The 15,870-nt window shown below is 44.8% G+C and overlaps 1 protein-coding gene across 1 annotated transcript in view; it reads left to right on the top strand.

Moving 5' to 3' along the window:
* Positions 1-15,870, top strand: part of Dnah14 (dynein axonemal heavy chain 14) — a 277,305-nt gene that overhangs the window by 216,299 nt on the left and 45,136 nt on the right. The window contains exons 64-71 of the mRNA XM_057769862.1: positions 2,151-2,310; positions 3,659-3,790; positions 4,150-4,245; positions 6,549-6,689; positions 8,777-8,992; positions 12,343-12,573; positions 12,832-12,953; positions 14,827-15,071. Of these exons, the coding sequence (XP_057625845.1) occupies positions 2,151-2,310; positions 3,659-3,790; positions 4,150-4,245; positions 6,549-6,689; positions 8,777-8,992; positions 12,343-12,573; positions 12,832-12,953; positions 14,827-15,071 (1,343 nt within the window). The remainder of the gene's footprint in view (positions 1-2,150; positions 2,311-3,658; positions 3,791-4,149; positions 4,246-6,548; positions 6,690-8,776; positions 8,993-12,342; positions 12,574-12,831; positions 12,954-14,826; positions 15,072-15,870) is intronic.

The following is a 15,870-nucleotide window of genomic DNA, read 5'->3' on the forward strand; positions in this document are numbered from 1 at the left end:
AAGGTTTGGTTCCCACTATCCACGTAACTCTTAACTATCCATAACTCCAGTTCCAGGGGATCTGACACCAGCTTTTGGCTTCCATGAGCACCAGGTGCTCATGTGATGAACAAAAACATACATGCAGGCAAAACACCACCCATACATGTAAAATAAATATTTGAAAAATTTTTAAGACAGTAGTGTTTTAACAGAGGACATGAGAGCACAGGGCAGGCCCACCATCACATTCCTCTGTATGTGCTGAAATCACAGGTATGCACTGCAGGGTGTCAGGAATCTTTAGTCTCCGCAGCAAGCACTTTACCAACTGAGTCATCTCTCTGGCCCCAACCTCGTCACATTTGTGACACATTAGCAGCAGATAAGAGCCTATCACAGCCAAGTTCATCCACCTAACGCTGATGGCCAAAGGCACAGAGAAGACAGCTGAGTTCTCGAGACCCTCACCTGCAAGCTTTCCCTCTTAGTCATTTACTCTCGCGTTGACAAGCCTATTGAGTGCACACCATGTGACAGGCATGTCCTAGGCGCTGCGGTCACCGCAGCCACCAGTGGGAAGGAACCCCTGCTCTGAGCTGATGTTGCTGCAGAGAAGAGAGTGCTATTTAGAAGGATGGGCAGCTGTGTGGCAAAAGCATGGCAGAGGAGTAGGAAACAGGCATCTTGGAAGTGTGTTCTCTGGTTTTCAGGAGCTGTGAGATAACGGAGATGGCAGGAGAAGGGGATGCAGACAGAGGGGCTTTTCACAGTGTCACTAGAGGCCACGCTGTCCCCAACATCGCCCCCAAATAACCTGTACTTTGTGACTTCCTTCCAGAACATCCTTTTCATTTAACTTTTGTTCTGGTAGATATTACTGACAGAAGAGCTCAAACACCCAGTAATTTTTTTGTATTTTAAATATGTATCCGTTGAGGGGCAGGATGTGTACAGCTGAGTGCAGGTTCCCATGGATACCAGAGCATCAGCTCCTGTGAAATGACAGGCAGTTGTGAGCCACCCAGTGTGGGTTCTGAGAACCAAACCTAGATCCTCTGCAAATACAGTGCTCGCTCTTAACCACCAAGCCTTCTCTCTCCAGTGACCGTGTTTCAAGAACAGTGAAGCACTGCCTGGAGTCCTGCCACTTCCTCCTGAGTTTCCATCGAAGCAGCAGGGATGGTGGGTGAGGGTCTGAGTGGGCAAACACAGAACAGTCACACTGAAGGTCCCAGCCTAGCGACGATCATTCTCGCACTGGGAAATCCCTTTCCTCTGCCTTGGGATGGCAAGCGCTGTGTGGACCAGCATTCCCTTCGTTCTTTCCTATACTGGATTGCTCGCAAAGAGACTCCCTTCTGATGTTACTAATGTAGCTAGAAACTGGTTGGGACACAACCAAAAGTGATTTGCGATGTTCCAGTCATGATCCTTTTATTCTAACTGTAGAGAGAGATCCCAACATATCCCTCTGCCCCAAAGTTTTTCTATCAGTAACCTTAGCGCTGCAGTGAGGATAAAGAGAAGTCACAAGATATGCATAGGGATAGTCAGGGACAGTCCTTAAATCTCAAGGGCAGGGCTGACTTGCGTGTGCACACACATGCACAACATCTCTGTGGCATGGTCATCAGAAGGTCAACTAGAAAGAGGAAGGTTCCTGGCTTAAACATGAGTCTGCAGTGGGTACTTTTGTAACCAAAAGAATTAGTCTCTAACTCAAATGATTTTCAGATTTTGAATTTTATGCATTTAGTCTTCCTAAAGCAAAGATATCCGTGTACTAAAGACATTCATTTTTTAAAAAGTAATCAAATAGTAAAATACCTCTATGTTGACTGGAGCTCCTTATCAGAATGCTTGTTAAAAACATGTATGCATGCATGGTGTCTCTTGTATGGGAAAACTGGACTTAGCTGTGTGCATGAGTGCATGCCTCTGTGTGTGTATGGGGGGGGATAAAAGCAGAAGGGTGATATTTGTAAAAAGGGGGGCCAGTGGGAGAGGAGACACAAAAGGGCATTGGGAGAGAGTAAGAGCAAACTGCAAACGACACAGGAAAATTTCATAATGAAGCCCATTGTTTTGTAGGCTCTCTGAACCATGTGTAGATAAAGTCTAAAAGACTGTGTATGTAATGATTTCCATCATGCTCCCCTGTCTTTCAGAGTGTATGCACGCCCCCCCTTCCTTGTCCTGACGGTCATGAATGCTGTGTGTATCCTTCTACAGAAGAAACCTAACTGGGCAACAGCCAAACTGCTGCTTTCCGAAACCAGCTTCCTAAAGAAACTGATTAACCTGGACAAGGACAGCATCCCTGATAAGGTGAAACACTGAGAGCTAGCGAGCACATGGTGGGTGTGTCCCATCTCTACAGACTCCGGCAGAAGTGCTAACAGTGGTTATGAATTACAAGTGAAAATAAAAAGGGATTTAAGAATGAAATGTATTGCAGGTGGAAGACAGAGCTAAGAGAGGGGAGCTGGCAAGATGATTAAGGGGTGAAGGCATTCATCACCAAACCTGACATGAGTCTGATCCCCAGAATCCACATAATAGGAGAGAATTGACTCCCACAAGTTGGTCCAAAGACAACCTCGTGTGCCCTGGTTCATATGTTTGCATGCGCGTACACACACACACACACGCACGCACACACACAATACTAAAACAAGAACAGGAGAGCACAGTTTTCTTATGAAAGTGTTCTTCTACAATCCTCATTTTAAACATTAGCAGCTAATCATACTTAACCGGCAAGTTATGGTAGTCCGTGCCACTGGGAAGCAGAGTTATGGTAGTCCGTGCCACTGGGAAGCACAGAGTTGCACACAGGAAAGATGAACTTTTGGGCAGAATGCCAGTGGTGGTACTCATTCATGAATTAATATAACAATTTTTTCTCTAATGAATAATTAACAAATACGGTCCCCTGTGGCTTTATTTAAATACATCTAAAAAGAATCACTCTTATAAAATAGTAATTAAAAGCCTAACAGCTTCAAAATAATCAGAACATATTAATAGTGGCAGGTTAGAAGGAACCACCAACATCCGAGTTATTCAGGAAAGTGGTGCTGTTCCCAGGCAAGAGAAGAGATGCCTAACAAGAAAGCAGGAAGGAATCCAAGTCTAAGAAAGACGCTATACCATTTATGGCTCATAAAGGCAGATAAGGAATTCTGTATACTTAACTATAAATTAAATAGCATTATTAAGCCAATAGGCCACATGGGGCAGGACATCGTCCCCTCACAATAGAGTGCACCAAGGGATTGAGGGAAGTTCCTTTTAAATATTAGCAAAGTCACTGCAACAGTGACAGATATTCAGTAGAAAGACTCCCTCTGGTGCCCAACATGGGGTTCAAACCCACAACCCTGAGATTGAGTCTCACGCTCTATTGACTGAGATAGATAGGAGTAAGTAGCTGGCTGTTTTGCTTTTCTGATCTTCAAGTTGAACCCTGATATCAGTCTCTGAATTTTTATTATGCCATATTTAGTGCCCAATGTGGGGCAGGAGAGAAACTTCTGTCAACATTCCCCCCATCTAGAGCCACTTTGAACCCTAGGTACAACTGTAATGTCCTCAACTGAGGTAGAGGAAAATCATCCTTAGGGGAATTAATCGTTCATTCTAATGTACATTGCATGTAATACATTCTTCCTAGGTGTTCCTGAAGCTCAGGAAGATCTTAAATTTGCCTGATTTTAACCCCAAAAAGATTGCTCTGGTTTCTGTGGCTTGTTGCTCCATGTGTCAGTGGGTTATAGCCTTGAATGACTACCACGAAGTTCAGAAGGTACTCCTCGCCTCCTCTGTCCCTGTGATCTGCAGGGGACACCACAGCTCCTAGAGTAATTTGTAGTTAGCAGAGCTCGAGTCCCTCTGTAAAAAGAATGCCTACTGACGTCCATACGTTTTCATATGCTGAGCTAATCCCATAGATTGTTTCTTTTAAATATTCTATGAAAGCTATACTACATTTCTATTTGTTTGATTTAATATTTTGTCCATAGCAAACTGTATCCCTTATGTGCATATATCAAATTCCAGGAAATTTTATCTTAAAGACTGATATCTATAAGTGTCTCTCAAGCACAAGACATTTTAAACCATAAGCCTAACTGTTTAACCCCTGGATGTTTGACCCCCGTGAAGGTGGTGGGCCCTAAGCAGGCACAAGTGGCTGAAGCTCAGAATGTCCTTCGAATCGCAAAGCAAAGGTTGTCTGAAAAACAAAGAGGTTTGCAACTGGTAAGCTTTGGGGTCCTAAGTTTTTGTTTTGTTACTTGTTAAATCCTCACTGCCTTTAAGAAGTACATAACATTGTCAAGGAAAGTCAACCAGTACCTCAGGGGTGAGGGTATTGCTCAGAGCGTTGTCTAGTAGCATGTCGGCCTGAGAGCCCACCCCCAGCACGGCAAGGGCAGGGTGTGGAGAAGCCATTGTCTCAGGAGAACTTAGTAACCAAAAATAATGGTCCAGTTAGGAGAGCAATTGTGAGGACTAAGTAAATAACACAGACGTGACATGTGTTAATTATCATCTTATAATACCGTCTCAACACCTTTCTCTCTTTGTAACTTCAGTCTATTAAAAGTTTAACCAGTATCAGCTGGGCAGCGGTGGCGCATGCCCAAGCTATAGTTGACTCCATTGGCTTTATGCCTTTTATGGGGTGTCCTCCTGTTGTATACTTTCTTCTATTTCAAATATGTACCCTCTGTCCATCAGGGCCATAATGGAGAAAATACTTCTGAAAATTGTAGAGAACTCTGGGAAACAGGCCTAGATCTCAGTAATCACCCATGCCCTCATCAAAGCACCCCTTACGAAGTATAGTGCCTATCACATGCCTATATGTTGAATTTCATGGATATGCCCTGTACTTGAATAACTGCATCTTTTTTTTTTTTTTTCGAGACAGGGTTTCTCTGTAGCTTTGGAGCCTGTCCTGGAACTCCCTTTGTAGACCAGGCTGGCTTTGAACTCACAGAGATCTGCCTGCCTCTGCCTTCCGAGTGCTGGGATTAAAGGCGTGCGCCACCACCACCCGGCTGAATAACTGCATCTTAAGTAGTGAGAAAGATGGGAGAAATGCAGTGAGGACAACATCTCCAGTGTTAACAAGAGGCTGCAGGGACGGCAGAGATGGGTCATCATTACTCTTACAGAGAAACTGAGTTCTAGTCCCAGCTTCCGTGTCAGTCAGCTTCAGGGGATCCCATGCTCTTTTCTGGCCCTCATGGGCACTTGCATGGATGTGCACATACCTACATACACACACAAATACACACACACACAATTAAAAATTAATCCTACCACAGAACTGTATCTCCAGCCCATAATATATATTATTTTACAAAATAATTTTTTTAAATTTAGTTTCATACTTTTATAAAGATAATAAGGAAAAATTACAGATCAAACTAAATACAATTCTGTATATACTATTATAACATGTATATATAAAATGTTACATAATTGTATATCATGCCTGCACAATTATATCTATATATATTTATATATCCATGCCATATTCAAGATTCTATGCTAAACCCTCTTATTAGCTTATTTCAAAAATCTGGCATAATCAAATTAACTTTTTTGACTCTTGATTTGGTCCATAGCCATTTGACCGAAGCAGCATGCTTTGGGCCCATGGGACACAGTACAGCGTGGTGGAATGGGGCGGAGTGGGGGGCTTGTTCACTGCACTGTAAATAGGAAGCAGGAAGGAGTGGTAAGAAGGAACGGGGCCTTGACGACCCCTCAAAGGGCATGCTGCCAATGATGTCACTTCCTTCTGCTAGGACTCACCTACTGAAGCTTGTGACCCCTCCTAACTGCCGCATGTTGGGGAACAGGCCTTCAGCACATGGGCCTGTGCAGAATATTTCATACGCAAACCTTAACAGCAGCGAAGAGTGTTTCCTGTAGGTATCCGAGGGGCCTTCTCAGACTTACTTCATCCCTCCATCCTGACTCGTTTATTCCTCAGATCTGCTCGGCATATTTGGAGTGGGAAAAGTTCAGCCGTTTTCTTTCTTCTATTTCTTTATTTTGGAAACAGAAGCCTAAGATGTGCTCTTCGTAGCTGAGGATGACCCTGAACTTAAGCCCCTCAGTCCTCTAGCTCCGGAGTGTAGGCGTGTGTGCCGATGCACCTGGTTTTACACAGCACTGAAGATCAAACCCAGATAGTCTGCAGCATGGCAAGCATGCCACCAGCTGAGCTACGTGCCCAGCCCTCAGGCATGTTCTTTAGAGAATAACAGTTATGACAGTTATCCTTGTGAACAGATAAATTAGAAAACGATGACTCTGCCCATGCTTAGGACTGCAGGAAGGGCTTCTGCAGAAAGCAGGCAGCTTTTCACGGCACTCCAGGGCTGAGAGACCCGCTTGCTTCTGTGCGTACATCTCATTCACGTAGCCTATGTGGGGAGCTTTTCTAGGCTGTGAAAGGGAAGTGGTTGCATGCTAAGGCAAGAGAAATGACAGACAAGTGTAAACCAAGAAAGAGACGTTTTCTCAATGATGAGTTTGTCTTTCAGATTGAAGAACATTTACATTTTTTACACACATCCTACAAAGACGTTGTTGCTGAGAAACAACAGCTGGCTTATCGGAAGAAGCTGGCCACCAAGAGGCTGCAGTGCGCGTCTATCCTGCTAACGGTCCTGGAAGATGAGAAGGCATGGCTTCCCTTAGCTACTAATCTCCTTTCCTAGTTCCCAAAGCATCTGCTTGCCCTCCTTGCCCTCCGCTCCTGTTAATCACACACCTAGAACTGCTTGTTTCCCACTGCCCAGAAAGATCTAGATAAGAGTCCTACTGCAGTAAAGTAGAGGAAGCCTGTCCACTTGTTAGTCAGGGCTCTTCTCTCCTGTTGCCAAGAAGAAGACAGCAGCACATTTCTCTGTGATGGGGGCGGGGGCTTTCAGTGGCCACATTGTGAGCCCCCCCCCCCAGCCTGGAAGAATGAAGGTTGAGTGTATGGATGTAGCCAGAAGAGAAGAGCCGGCATTAGAACGGAAAGCAAAAACCTTTTGTTCTGTTGGTCTGAGTCCTTTTATGTGATTTTTAAATTTTTCTAATTCGCTCCTAATAAGCTAGCTAAAATCTCAGTTTAGTTACATCTCACCTACCCCAAAGGATATTACAAAATCCTAAAGATAACTTTGTTATTATTTGAGGGAATATATTGTAGAAGGCTCTTCAAATACAGCAATGGGATTGTGGGATAAAGTCTTACCAACCAGAGGGAGACTGCTGTTCTCAAAACTTAACTGATGTCCCTAAGAGTCCAGTGACTTCTGGGGGGCGGAGGAGCACCAGCATTACTCCTGGTCTTTGAATCCTAGAGAGGTGGATGTCTGTTAGCCATGCTTTCTCCAGCGACCAAACACACGATGCTCTCCACACTCCAACTTCCTCCTCTAAACATGAAATCAGTGGCATTTTTTTTTAAAAAAATTGTTTATTATTTTGTTTATTTTGAGATAGGGCTCACTATGTAGTTCTGACTGGCCTTGAACTCACAGAGGTCCACCTGCCTCTGTCTCCCTGCTGAGACTAAAGATGTCTGTTACTATGCCCGACTCGATGGCATTTTTTTAATGGGATGGTAAAGTGCCAAGTGAGAGTTTCACAATAAAGTGTCCATTGAGAATGTATTCAGCAGATGGTGGGCGTGGGAGATGGAGCATCGATAACAAAATGTGATCTTGTTTGCTTGTTTTATGTGACCAGTTCTCACGATGCAGCCAAAGCGGGCCTTGTCCTCATTAACAGAAAACAGTTCTTTGGCAGGGGCAGGGTAAAATTTTTTTTGTAGTGAATTTTTTTGTTTTATCTAGATGAGACCTTCTTCAGATCTCAATCAGAAATAGTATTGCCAGGTAGTTTCAAGCAGTGGGTGATAAAACCCCTAGTGAATCCATCTTGGGGCTCTGTCGCCCTTGCTGGCCTGGAATTGATGGCTGCTCTCCTGAGTCAGCCTCTCGAGTGCCAAGTTTGCAGGCCTGTGCCACCACGCCCATCCTGGCCTTATACAACCTGAGAGTGGTCAAAGTGATGGCCATTATAGATCTGACACAGGGACTGTTCATTTTCAGATGATCTCATGGGATTAGGCTAGGGAGGGAACTTGGTGAGGAAAGTGCTTGCCTCATGAGGATGAGGAACTGAGTTTGGGTCCTCAGCACCCATGTAAAAGTTTATCAGTCCCCCAGGGCTGAAGGGAAGAAACTGGCGGGTCCTGGGGACTTGCTGGCCAGCTAGGATAGCCCCAGTTGGTGAGCTTCAAGTTCAGTGACTTTGTCTCCAAAAAAATTAATAACAATAGGAGTAGGCTAGGGAGGTTGCTTAGTGGGTAATAACACTGCTGGGTGAGCATGAGAATCTAAGTTCAGGTCCCAACAACCACGTAAAAAGCTGGGCATGGCTGTTGCGCAGGCATGTAACCCCCAGCACTGTGAGGGACAGAGACAGGAGGATTGCTGAGGGTGTTTTGGCCATCAATCTAACCAGGTTCAGTGAGAGACCCTCAAGGGAATATTGGAAGTGATGGAGCAGAACACTGGAGGTCCTCCTCTACCTCGACCGCAAGCCTGTACACATGGCATACGCACGCATGCGCACACCCAAAACAGTCAAATAAGGTGGACACTAGAGGAGGATGGTTAGTGTGTGCATGTCCACACAGATATCTACCACACATAACACATAAATATTTAAGGAATTGTCAACTCAATAAACTGAATTTTCTTTTAACATTTAGATTCGATGGCAAGAAACAGTCAAGGAAATAGACAAGAAGCTGAAAGGCATCTGTGGTGACATACTTCTTTCCTCCGCGTCCATTGCCTACAGCGGAGTCTTAACGCCAGAGTTCCGCCAGCCAGAGATGCAGAAATGGGAGGGCTTCTGCACTCAATACAAGATTTCCTTGTCATCCAAATTTTCCTTAATGGAAGTGATGGCAGAAAAAAATGAGGTAGTGGCATAATTCTATTATCCAATTAAGTGACTTTTGTTGGTGGTTGGTGTGCAGGAGGGTGTGTTGGGCATGGATGCTTTCCCTAAATCACAGTGACAAGTGAAAATACTTAAGCCTTTTATTCTTTAACTTGTAGATTGAACACCTCTATTTGCCATATCTCTCCTGTTTCTCATTCTCTAATAAAATTCACAAAATATTCTTTTTCCCATTGTAATCCCAGCACCCTGTCATAATGAATCTAGCCAGTTTCTCTCAAACTCCCTTCAGTAACAAAATTAGTGTAGTTATTGAACCATGGGTGCATTCGTAGCCACAGCCAAAAGCACAGACCTATACTTTCCAATAGATATCAATTGTCCATTTATGTGAGTCCTTTGTGAATGTTTAAAGGATTTTTAAAAGGATAAATGCCTAGTATTAATCCTCATCATTTTAGGTCAGTTAAATGGACCTTACAACCTACGAGGTTTCATGAGGAAATACCAGCTTCTCCGTTTTCCAGTGACTAACCATCCAAACACATCATTGACTGCATTAGATGTGTATAAACTCAATGCTCCAATTAAAAGTCTAAAATTGTAAGAGCACATAATAGTTTACACCAAAGCCCAAACCAGAAGCCACGTGTTATTTAGAAAGAACACATCTAAAACATTAAGACTGGGGACTTTTTGTTTTTGGTTTTTCGAGACAGGGTTTTTCTGTGGTTTTGGAGCCTGTCCTGGAACTAGCTCTTGTAGACCAGGCTGGTCTCAAACTCACAGAGATCCGCCTGCCTCTGCCTCCCGAGTGCTGGGATTAAAGGCGTGCGCCACCACCGCCCGGCTTACTGGGGACTTTTTAAAAAGCAGAAAATGTCCCACAGATTACAAATGAAGATGAACCAGTCTCCAAGGCCCAGAAAGAAGTAATAACATCATAGCTTACTGTGCACTAGGAATGGATTTGGTTCTCCAGAACTATATTAATAATTCTAAACTTGTCTATTGATAACATGACTTCAAATATTAAGCAAACATTTTTTAATTTATTCACTTATTTTACATTCCGACATCAGTTCCCCCCCACCATCCTATTCCTTTCCTCCACCACCCGTCCATCCCCCAATCCACCCCTTCTCTGTTTCTGTTCAGAAAGGGGCAGGCTTCCCACGGGTGTCAATGTAGCATGTCAGCATGGCACATGAAGCTAAGGAAGGACTAAGCTCCTCCCCTTAGTAAGGCTGGGCAAGGCAACCCAGTATGAAGAATAGGTTCCCAAAAGCCAGCAATTAGGGACAGGCCTGCTCCCTCTTTTAGGAGACCCACAAAGTAGAGCAAGCTACATAACTGTCATACATATGTAGAAGGCCTAGGTCAGTCTCACTCAGGCTCCCTGGTTGACGGTTCTGCTTCTGTGAGCCCCTGTGAGCCCTTATGAGCCCAGATTGATTCTGTGGGTTCCCTTGTGATGACCTTGACCTTCTTGGCTCGTGCAGTCCTTCCCCTCTCTTCCCTGCTCAGCCCAGTTAATCACACATTTCAAAAATAAAAAATAAAATAAAAACCACCAAGAAAACAGATAACCTATTGAAGTAGTTTGAATGAGATGTCCTCCACGGGCTCATATATTTAAATACTGAGTCCCTAGTTGGTTGCAGGTTTTGGAGAAGTGTAGAGAGGCAGCCTTGCTGGAGGAAGTCCATCACTGGAGACATGCTTTGAGGGGAAAAGGCTTTGCTACTCCAATTTGCTCTCTCTGCATCAAGCTTGTGTTTGAAGAGACGGGTGCTCAGCTTCCTGTTCCGGCTGCCAGGCCTGCTGCTTACTGCCATTGCCGCCCCCTATATGGATGTATGACGGTCACTAAGCTCTTCCTCCCATAAGTCACCTTGGTCAAGGGATTTCGTCACGGGTGGGGGGGGGAGAAAAGTGACAAAGACAGTAGTTGTTACCAGAGAGCAGGCTGTTGCTGTGAGCAACCTACATGCTTTTTTGGTTTGGTTTGTTGAGACAGGGTTTCTCTGCAGCTTTGGAGCCTGTCCTGGAACTAGCTCTTGTAGACCAGGCTGGCCTCAAACTCAGAGATCCGCCTGCCTCTGCCTCCCAAGTGCTGGGATTAAAGGCGTGCGCCACCACCACCTGGCGCCATACTATTCTTTTATAGGACTGTGGAAGAGTCTGGAACTTCAAGCTAGAAAAGTAGTTGAATGTTATCGATGGAGATTAATGGTCCCTGCTAATAGGTAACAGACAGCCATCTCCACCTAACAACAGGAACACAAGTCTCTTCTCAGGTTCCTTGTGGTGATTTTATATTCTCATCACGCAGAACTCAGCTGCACACAGTTCCTCATAGGCTGACCCTCCCGCAAGAGAAAGACCCTTTCTTCCATCTAGAACTCAGGCTCCATGGGTTCTCCCAGAGAAGCCCCACTCCTTTGGCCGGGAGTGTCCCTGGTATCCTATGCCCTCTCTCACCTCCTCAGGCTCCACTGACTTCTAAGACTGTGGGGAGATGTAGTGGGGAGCTGCGGGCCTCTTCCCACAGCCCGGCTCATGGCTGCCTGGCTAGCTTATGCCCCAAAATAACGACACACAAACTGTATTCTTTTAAACACTGCTTGACCCATTTCTATTCATGTGTGTAGCACCCCAAGGAGCGCTTACCGGGAAGATTCTAGCCTACGTCCATCCTGGGTCGGAGCTTCATCGCGTCTGCCCCTGAGAGGGGAGCATGGCCTCTGCTCCAGAGAGCAGAGCTGTCTAGTCTGAGCTCACTTCCTCTTCCTCCCAGCATTCTATTCTGTTTACTCCACCCACCTATGTTTTAACCTATGAGGGCCAAGCAGTTTCTTTATTTTTAACCAATGACCTTCCTCCATCAGGGAGACAGAAGTGTGAGGGGAAAGAGTGGGAGGCTCATTAAGGCAGGGCTAGCCCGAGCAGAGTCCAAGATGTGCACCTGGTTCTGACAGTGTGGCCGAAGGCACATCACTGGATTTTCAGCTTCTCCATCTGAGAAACTGTGGAGTGCGGGTACAAGTTTTTTAATGAGGTAATGAGTACATGTGCTTGAGAAGGTGGTGGGTTGCAGCAGTCAGTGCTGTTTTCACAGGGCTGCCTAACTGTTTCCTATGTGTCTAGAGCCTGGGAGTCCTGGAACCCAGCCCCTAGCTGTCTGCTCTGTTTCTACAGTGTCTTACGTCACTCTCGTTACAAAAATCCAACTTGTTTTAAATTGTTTGTTCCCTTATTCCTTTCAAGGATTATTTGTCTAAAACAATGATTGTTTAAGATCCTTCATGGCCCCTTTACAGGACCTAAACCTATGTAGAAGTTTCTGAACTAGTGTTTCCATTCCAGATCCGCCGATGGCATAATCAAGGGCTGCCTCTCGGTCAGCACTCAACTGAAAATGCCATCTTGATGAAAAGTACCCAGCAGTGGCCACTGGTGATCGACCCACACAAGCAAGCACTCCACTGGATTCGTCAGATGGAAGGGCCCCAGCTGCAAGAGATTTCCGCGGAAGACAGCAGTTACCTCCAAATGCTTAAAACCGCCATGCAAGTGGGAGCCTGTGTCCTCTTGCAGGTATTTTGGATGACATCTCCTGATTCCTTCTTTCTCTTCTTTCTACTGCAACCCTTGTTATGTGCAAGGAACATAAAGGGAGAAGCTTTAAGTGCCCAGGACCTTTGTCAAACAAGTGTATGCACAATTTCATTTACATGTGTGTACTATATATGTGCACACGTGCACATAGCTTAGCGCTCTTACACCTGTCTTTCTCTGATGGTCTCAACTATGATTTAAGATGATTTTTTACTTGCATCTCTTGGACTTTTTCAGAACGCCCCTGAGGCATTCCCTCCCAGCTTGATGGCAACTCTAAAGAAGGATATTTGCCAGAAAAGAGGGCAATATTACATCAGAATCGATGATGCTGAGATTGAATACAATGAAAACTTCAGGTGATGTCTCTCATAGTCAAATCCAGTCCTATGTTTTAGTTTTTAAGATAAGGAACATGGCATCATCCTGAAGAGTGGGATTTTGAGGAAAAAGAGCAGTTGTATCATGAATATTCCATTGAGTTTGATGGGTTGTGGCTGTCACCCATTTTCAGAGAGTGAGTTTGATCCATGTTGTCAGCCTGTATCTGATGGAGGCTGTGGCCAGAGAGCCTGGCCCACTTAGTCCAGAAGAGTTTGATTTAATCCCCTTGACCAACACCAACACAGGCACGATAAACTTTGGCCGCTTTACAAAACAAAAACCAAGCCGCGACTGGTGGCTCAGCCGGTGCTTGCTGTGCAAGCATGAGCACCCAGTTCTGGAACACACGTGTGTAAAGGATGACACGCCCCTGTAGTCAGCTCAGGGAAGGCAGAGACGAGTCAATCCCTAGAGTCCAGTGGTCTGTCATCCTCGCCAACTGAGAGATGCTGTCTCAGAAAGGTCGAGAGCATTTGAAGAAAATACCTGAAGTCAGTCTTTAGACACGCACATATAAATTCATATTTAAAATTCAGAACAAGAAAATTTTGCCCAGGGAGGTAGAAGCACTAGGAGGGAAAATGGAATTCTAAACAATGAAGACTTCTTCACATCAGATGAGCTCATGGAGGGCTGGGCTCCTCGACAGTTGACATCCAGTCCACCAAAGCCACTGGGGCGAGTGCACTTAGATGCCCTTTGTCTCTTGAATTCAGACAGAATTCAAGACAAATTTGGGAACAGCAAGGGTGATTTTTGGGAGAAATTTATTCTGGGTTTCTGGGTGAGACACAAGAGACACAGGACTCAAGCAGAGTTCCCAAATAGCAAGAGCAGGTCACAGAGCTGTGGCGTCATGAAGTGCCCTTATATAGGGGCTCATCAGGGTCACCCACTCATCCCATCACAGGGGGTTCATGTGCCTCGGTAACTTTGAGAAAGAAGCAAGGTGCCAGGACAGAATCAGAAGTGCAGTGAGAACCAGGGCCACTCCTGGCTTCTAGCCAAGGACAAGAATCAGAACTGTTCATTTTTGAGGTCCCTGTCCCCAAACTGTCTGGCAGACTTCTCTACTGTTCTCTCAGCTGCCCAGAATCTGAGGCTCCAGTAGGGAAGCCACCTCCTCCCTCCAGGCAACTTCATGAAGGGCTATTTTGTGGGAACATTTGACGGCCACAGAAACACAGTTCCTGGGAAAACCTTTGGGCTGTGTGAGAGCATTGTCTCTTCGTGGGCAGAGCCAGGGGAGTCACAGTAACTGGCCAACTGATCCCCAGAAAGGACAGCTCCCAGAAGATGGGGAGAGGGTGCTGCCTTAAAAGACAGACTTGGGGACAGATCTCCACTCTCCCAGGCCAAGCCTCAGCCTCACCTTTTAAAAGTGGAGTGGACATAGCCCTGCTCTTCTTAGTGGCTATAAAAACAAGACCTAGAATCTCATTCTTTCTCACTGCCTGCTCTAAACCACCACCTTCCCTCCTGTCCCACCAACTCCATGCCCTAGCTGCCTTTCCACCAGAAAGTCTAGTAACTCCAAACCCCCACTGCCTTAAATCCTCAGCCGTGGAAACCGCTCTTCACCATGATCTAGTGGTATCAAAACTCTGACCATTTGTGTTTACCCTGGCCTTAGGCTTAAATCTAGTAAGGATATAATTCACGGCTGTTTTTAAAGTATTAAATGCAGACTTATTCTCATAGTATAAACCAGGGGCATAAACTGAGCACAAAACTGAAAAATGAATCTTCACTTCCAGAAAAATACAGTTTATAGTATTTAAACATTTGGTATCATGTCATTCATTCTTCTGCTGTTCTTTGAATAACTGGTGTCCTTCTCACTTTTAGGCTGTACTTGTCTACAGAACTAGACAAACCCCACTTTCTTCCGTCAGTTTATAACTTTGTTACTATTATCAACTTCACGGTAACATTCCAGGGCTTGCAGGATCAGCTCTTATCTACAGTAGTAAGTCATGAAGTTCCTCATTTGGAAAACCAACGTGCCCAGTTATTAGAGAGTATTTCCCTTGATGCTATAACTCTGGAGGAACTGGAGGATAAAACATTGACCTTACTCCAGAAAACAGAAGGTGAGGAAGATACTGAGTGTGATCGGGAGACTTAAATGAAAGTCAAAAGAAAAAACCATAAGGTTATTTTCTGAACTGGTACCAAAAGTGCCAAGGTTCCATTACTATCAAATAACCAGTTGGGACGAATAAGTCCCACCCATAATAGTATGCTTGCTACTGTGGGTGGGGCTAGGGATCAAACTTGTGCATGCAGGTAAACACTCCAACCACTGAGTTACATCCTGGACCTCTGTGTGTGTGGATGTGTGTGTCTCTGTCTGCCTGCCTGCCTGCCTGCCTGCCGATCTGCCTGTGTCTGTGTCTATATGTCTGTCTGTGGGTGTGGGTATAAGGTGAAATGTATTCTTTATGATGGAATTGTTACTTATTCCAGTGATTAAAATAGAATTCACAAACAGAATTAAGAAAAGGAAGTGAGAAGTGGGGCCTGCATAGTGTCAACCCTGCTTCTTAGAAATATGATTAGCCTGGAGACCGGAGAGATTGCTCAGCAGTTAAGAGCTGCTCTTGCAGTGGACCAGGTTCAATTCCCAGCTCCCACATAGTAACTCCAAGATCTGACACCCTTATACAGAAATAAGTGCAGCAAAACACCAATGTACATAAGTATGAATAGATAAATTATTTTTTAAAAAAAGAAATATTATTAATCATTTTAAAAGTATCTTAGTGACCCTTCCCTGAAGTCCATGCCCACACTTCAGTCTGCCTTTACTTTTTCTGGGCTCCTCTTTTTCTCCTAAGCCTAATGTTTTAGTCTAAATTAAAATTTCTTAATAAAACTTCCAACTCTGCT

Source organism: Chionomys nivalis, chromosome 5, assembly GCF_950005125.1.
Source record: "Chionomys nivalis chromosome 5, mChiNiv1.1, whole genome shotgun sequence".
Classification (NCBI taxonomy): domain Eukaryota; kingdom Metazoa; phylum Chordata; class Mammalia; order Rodentia; family Cricetidae; genus Chionomys; species Chionomys nivalis.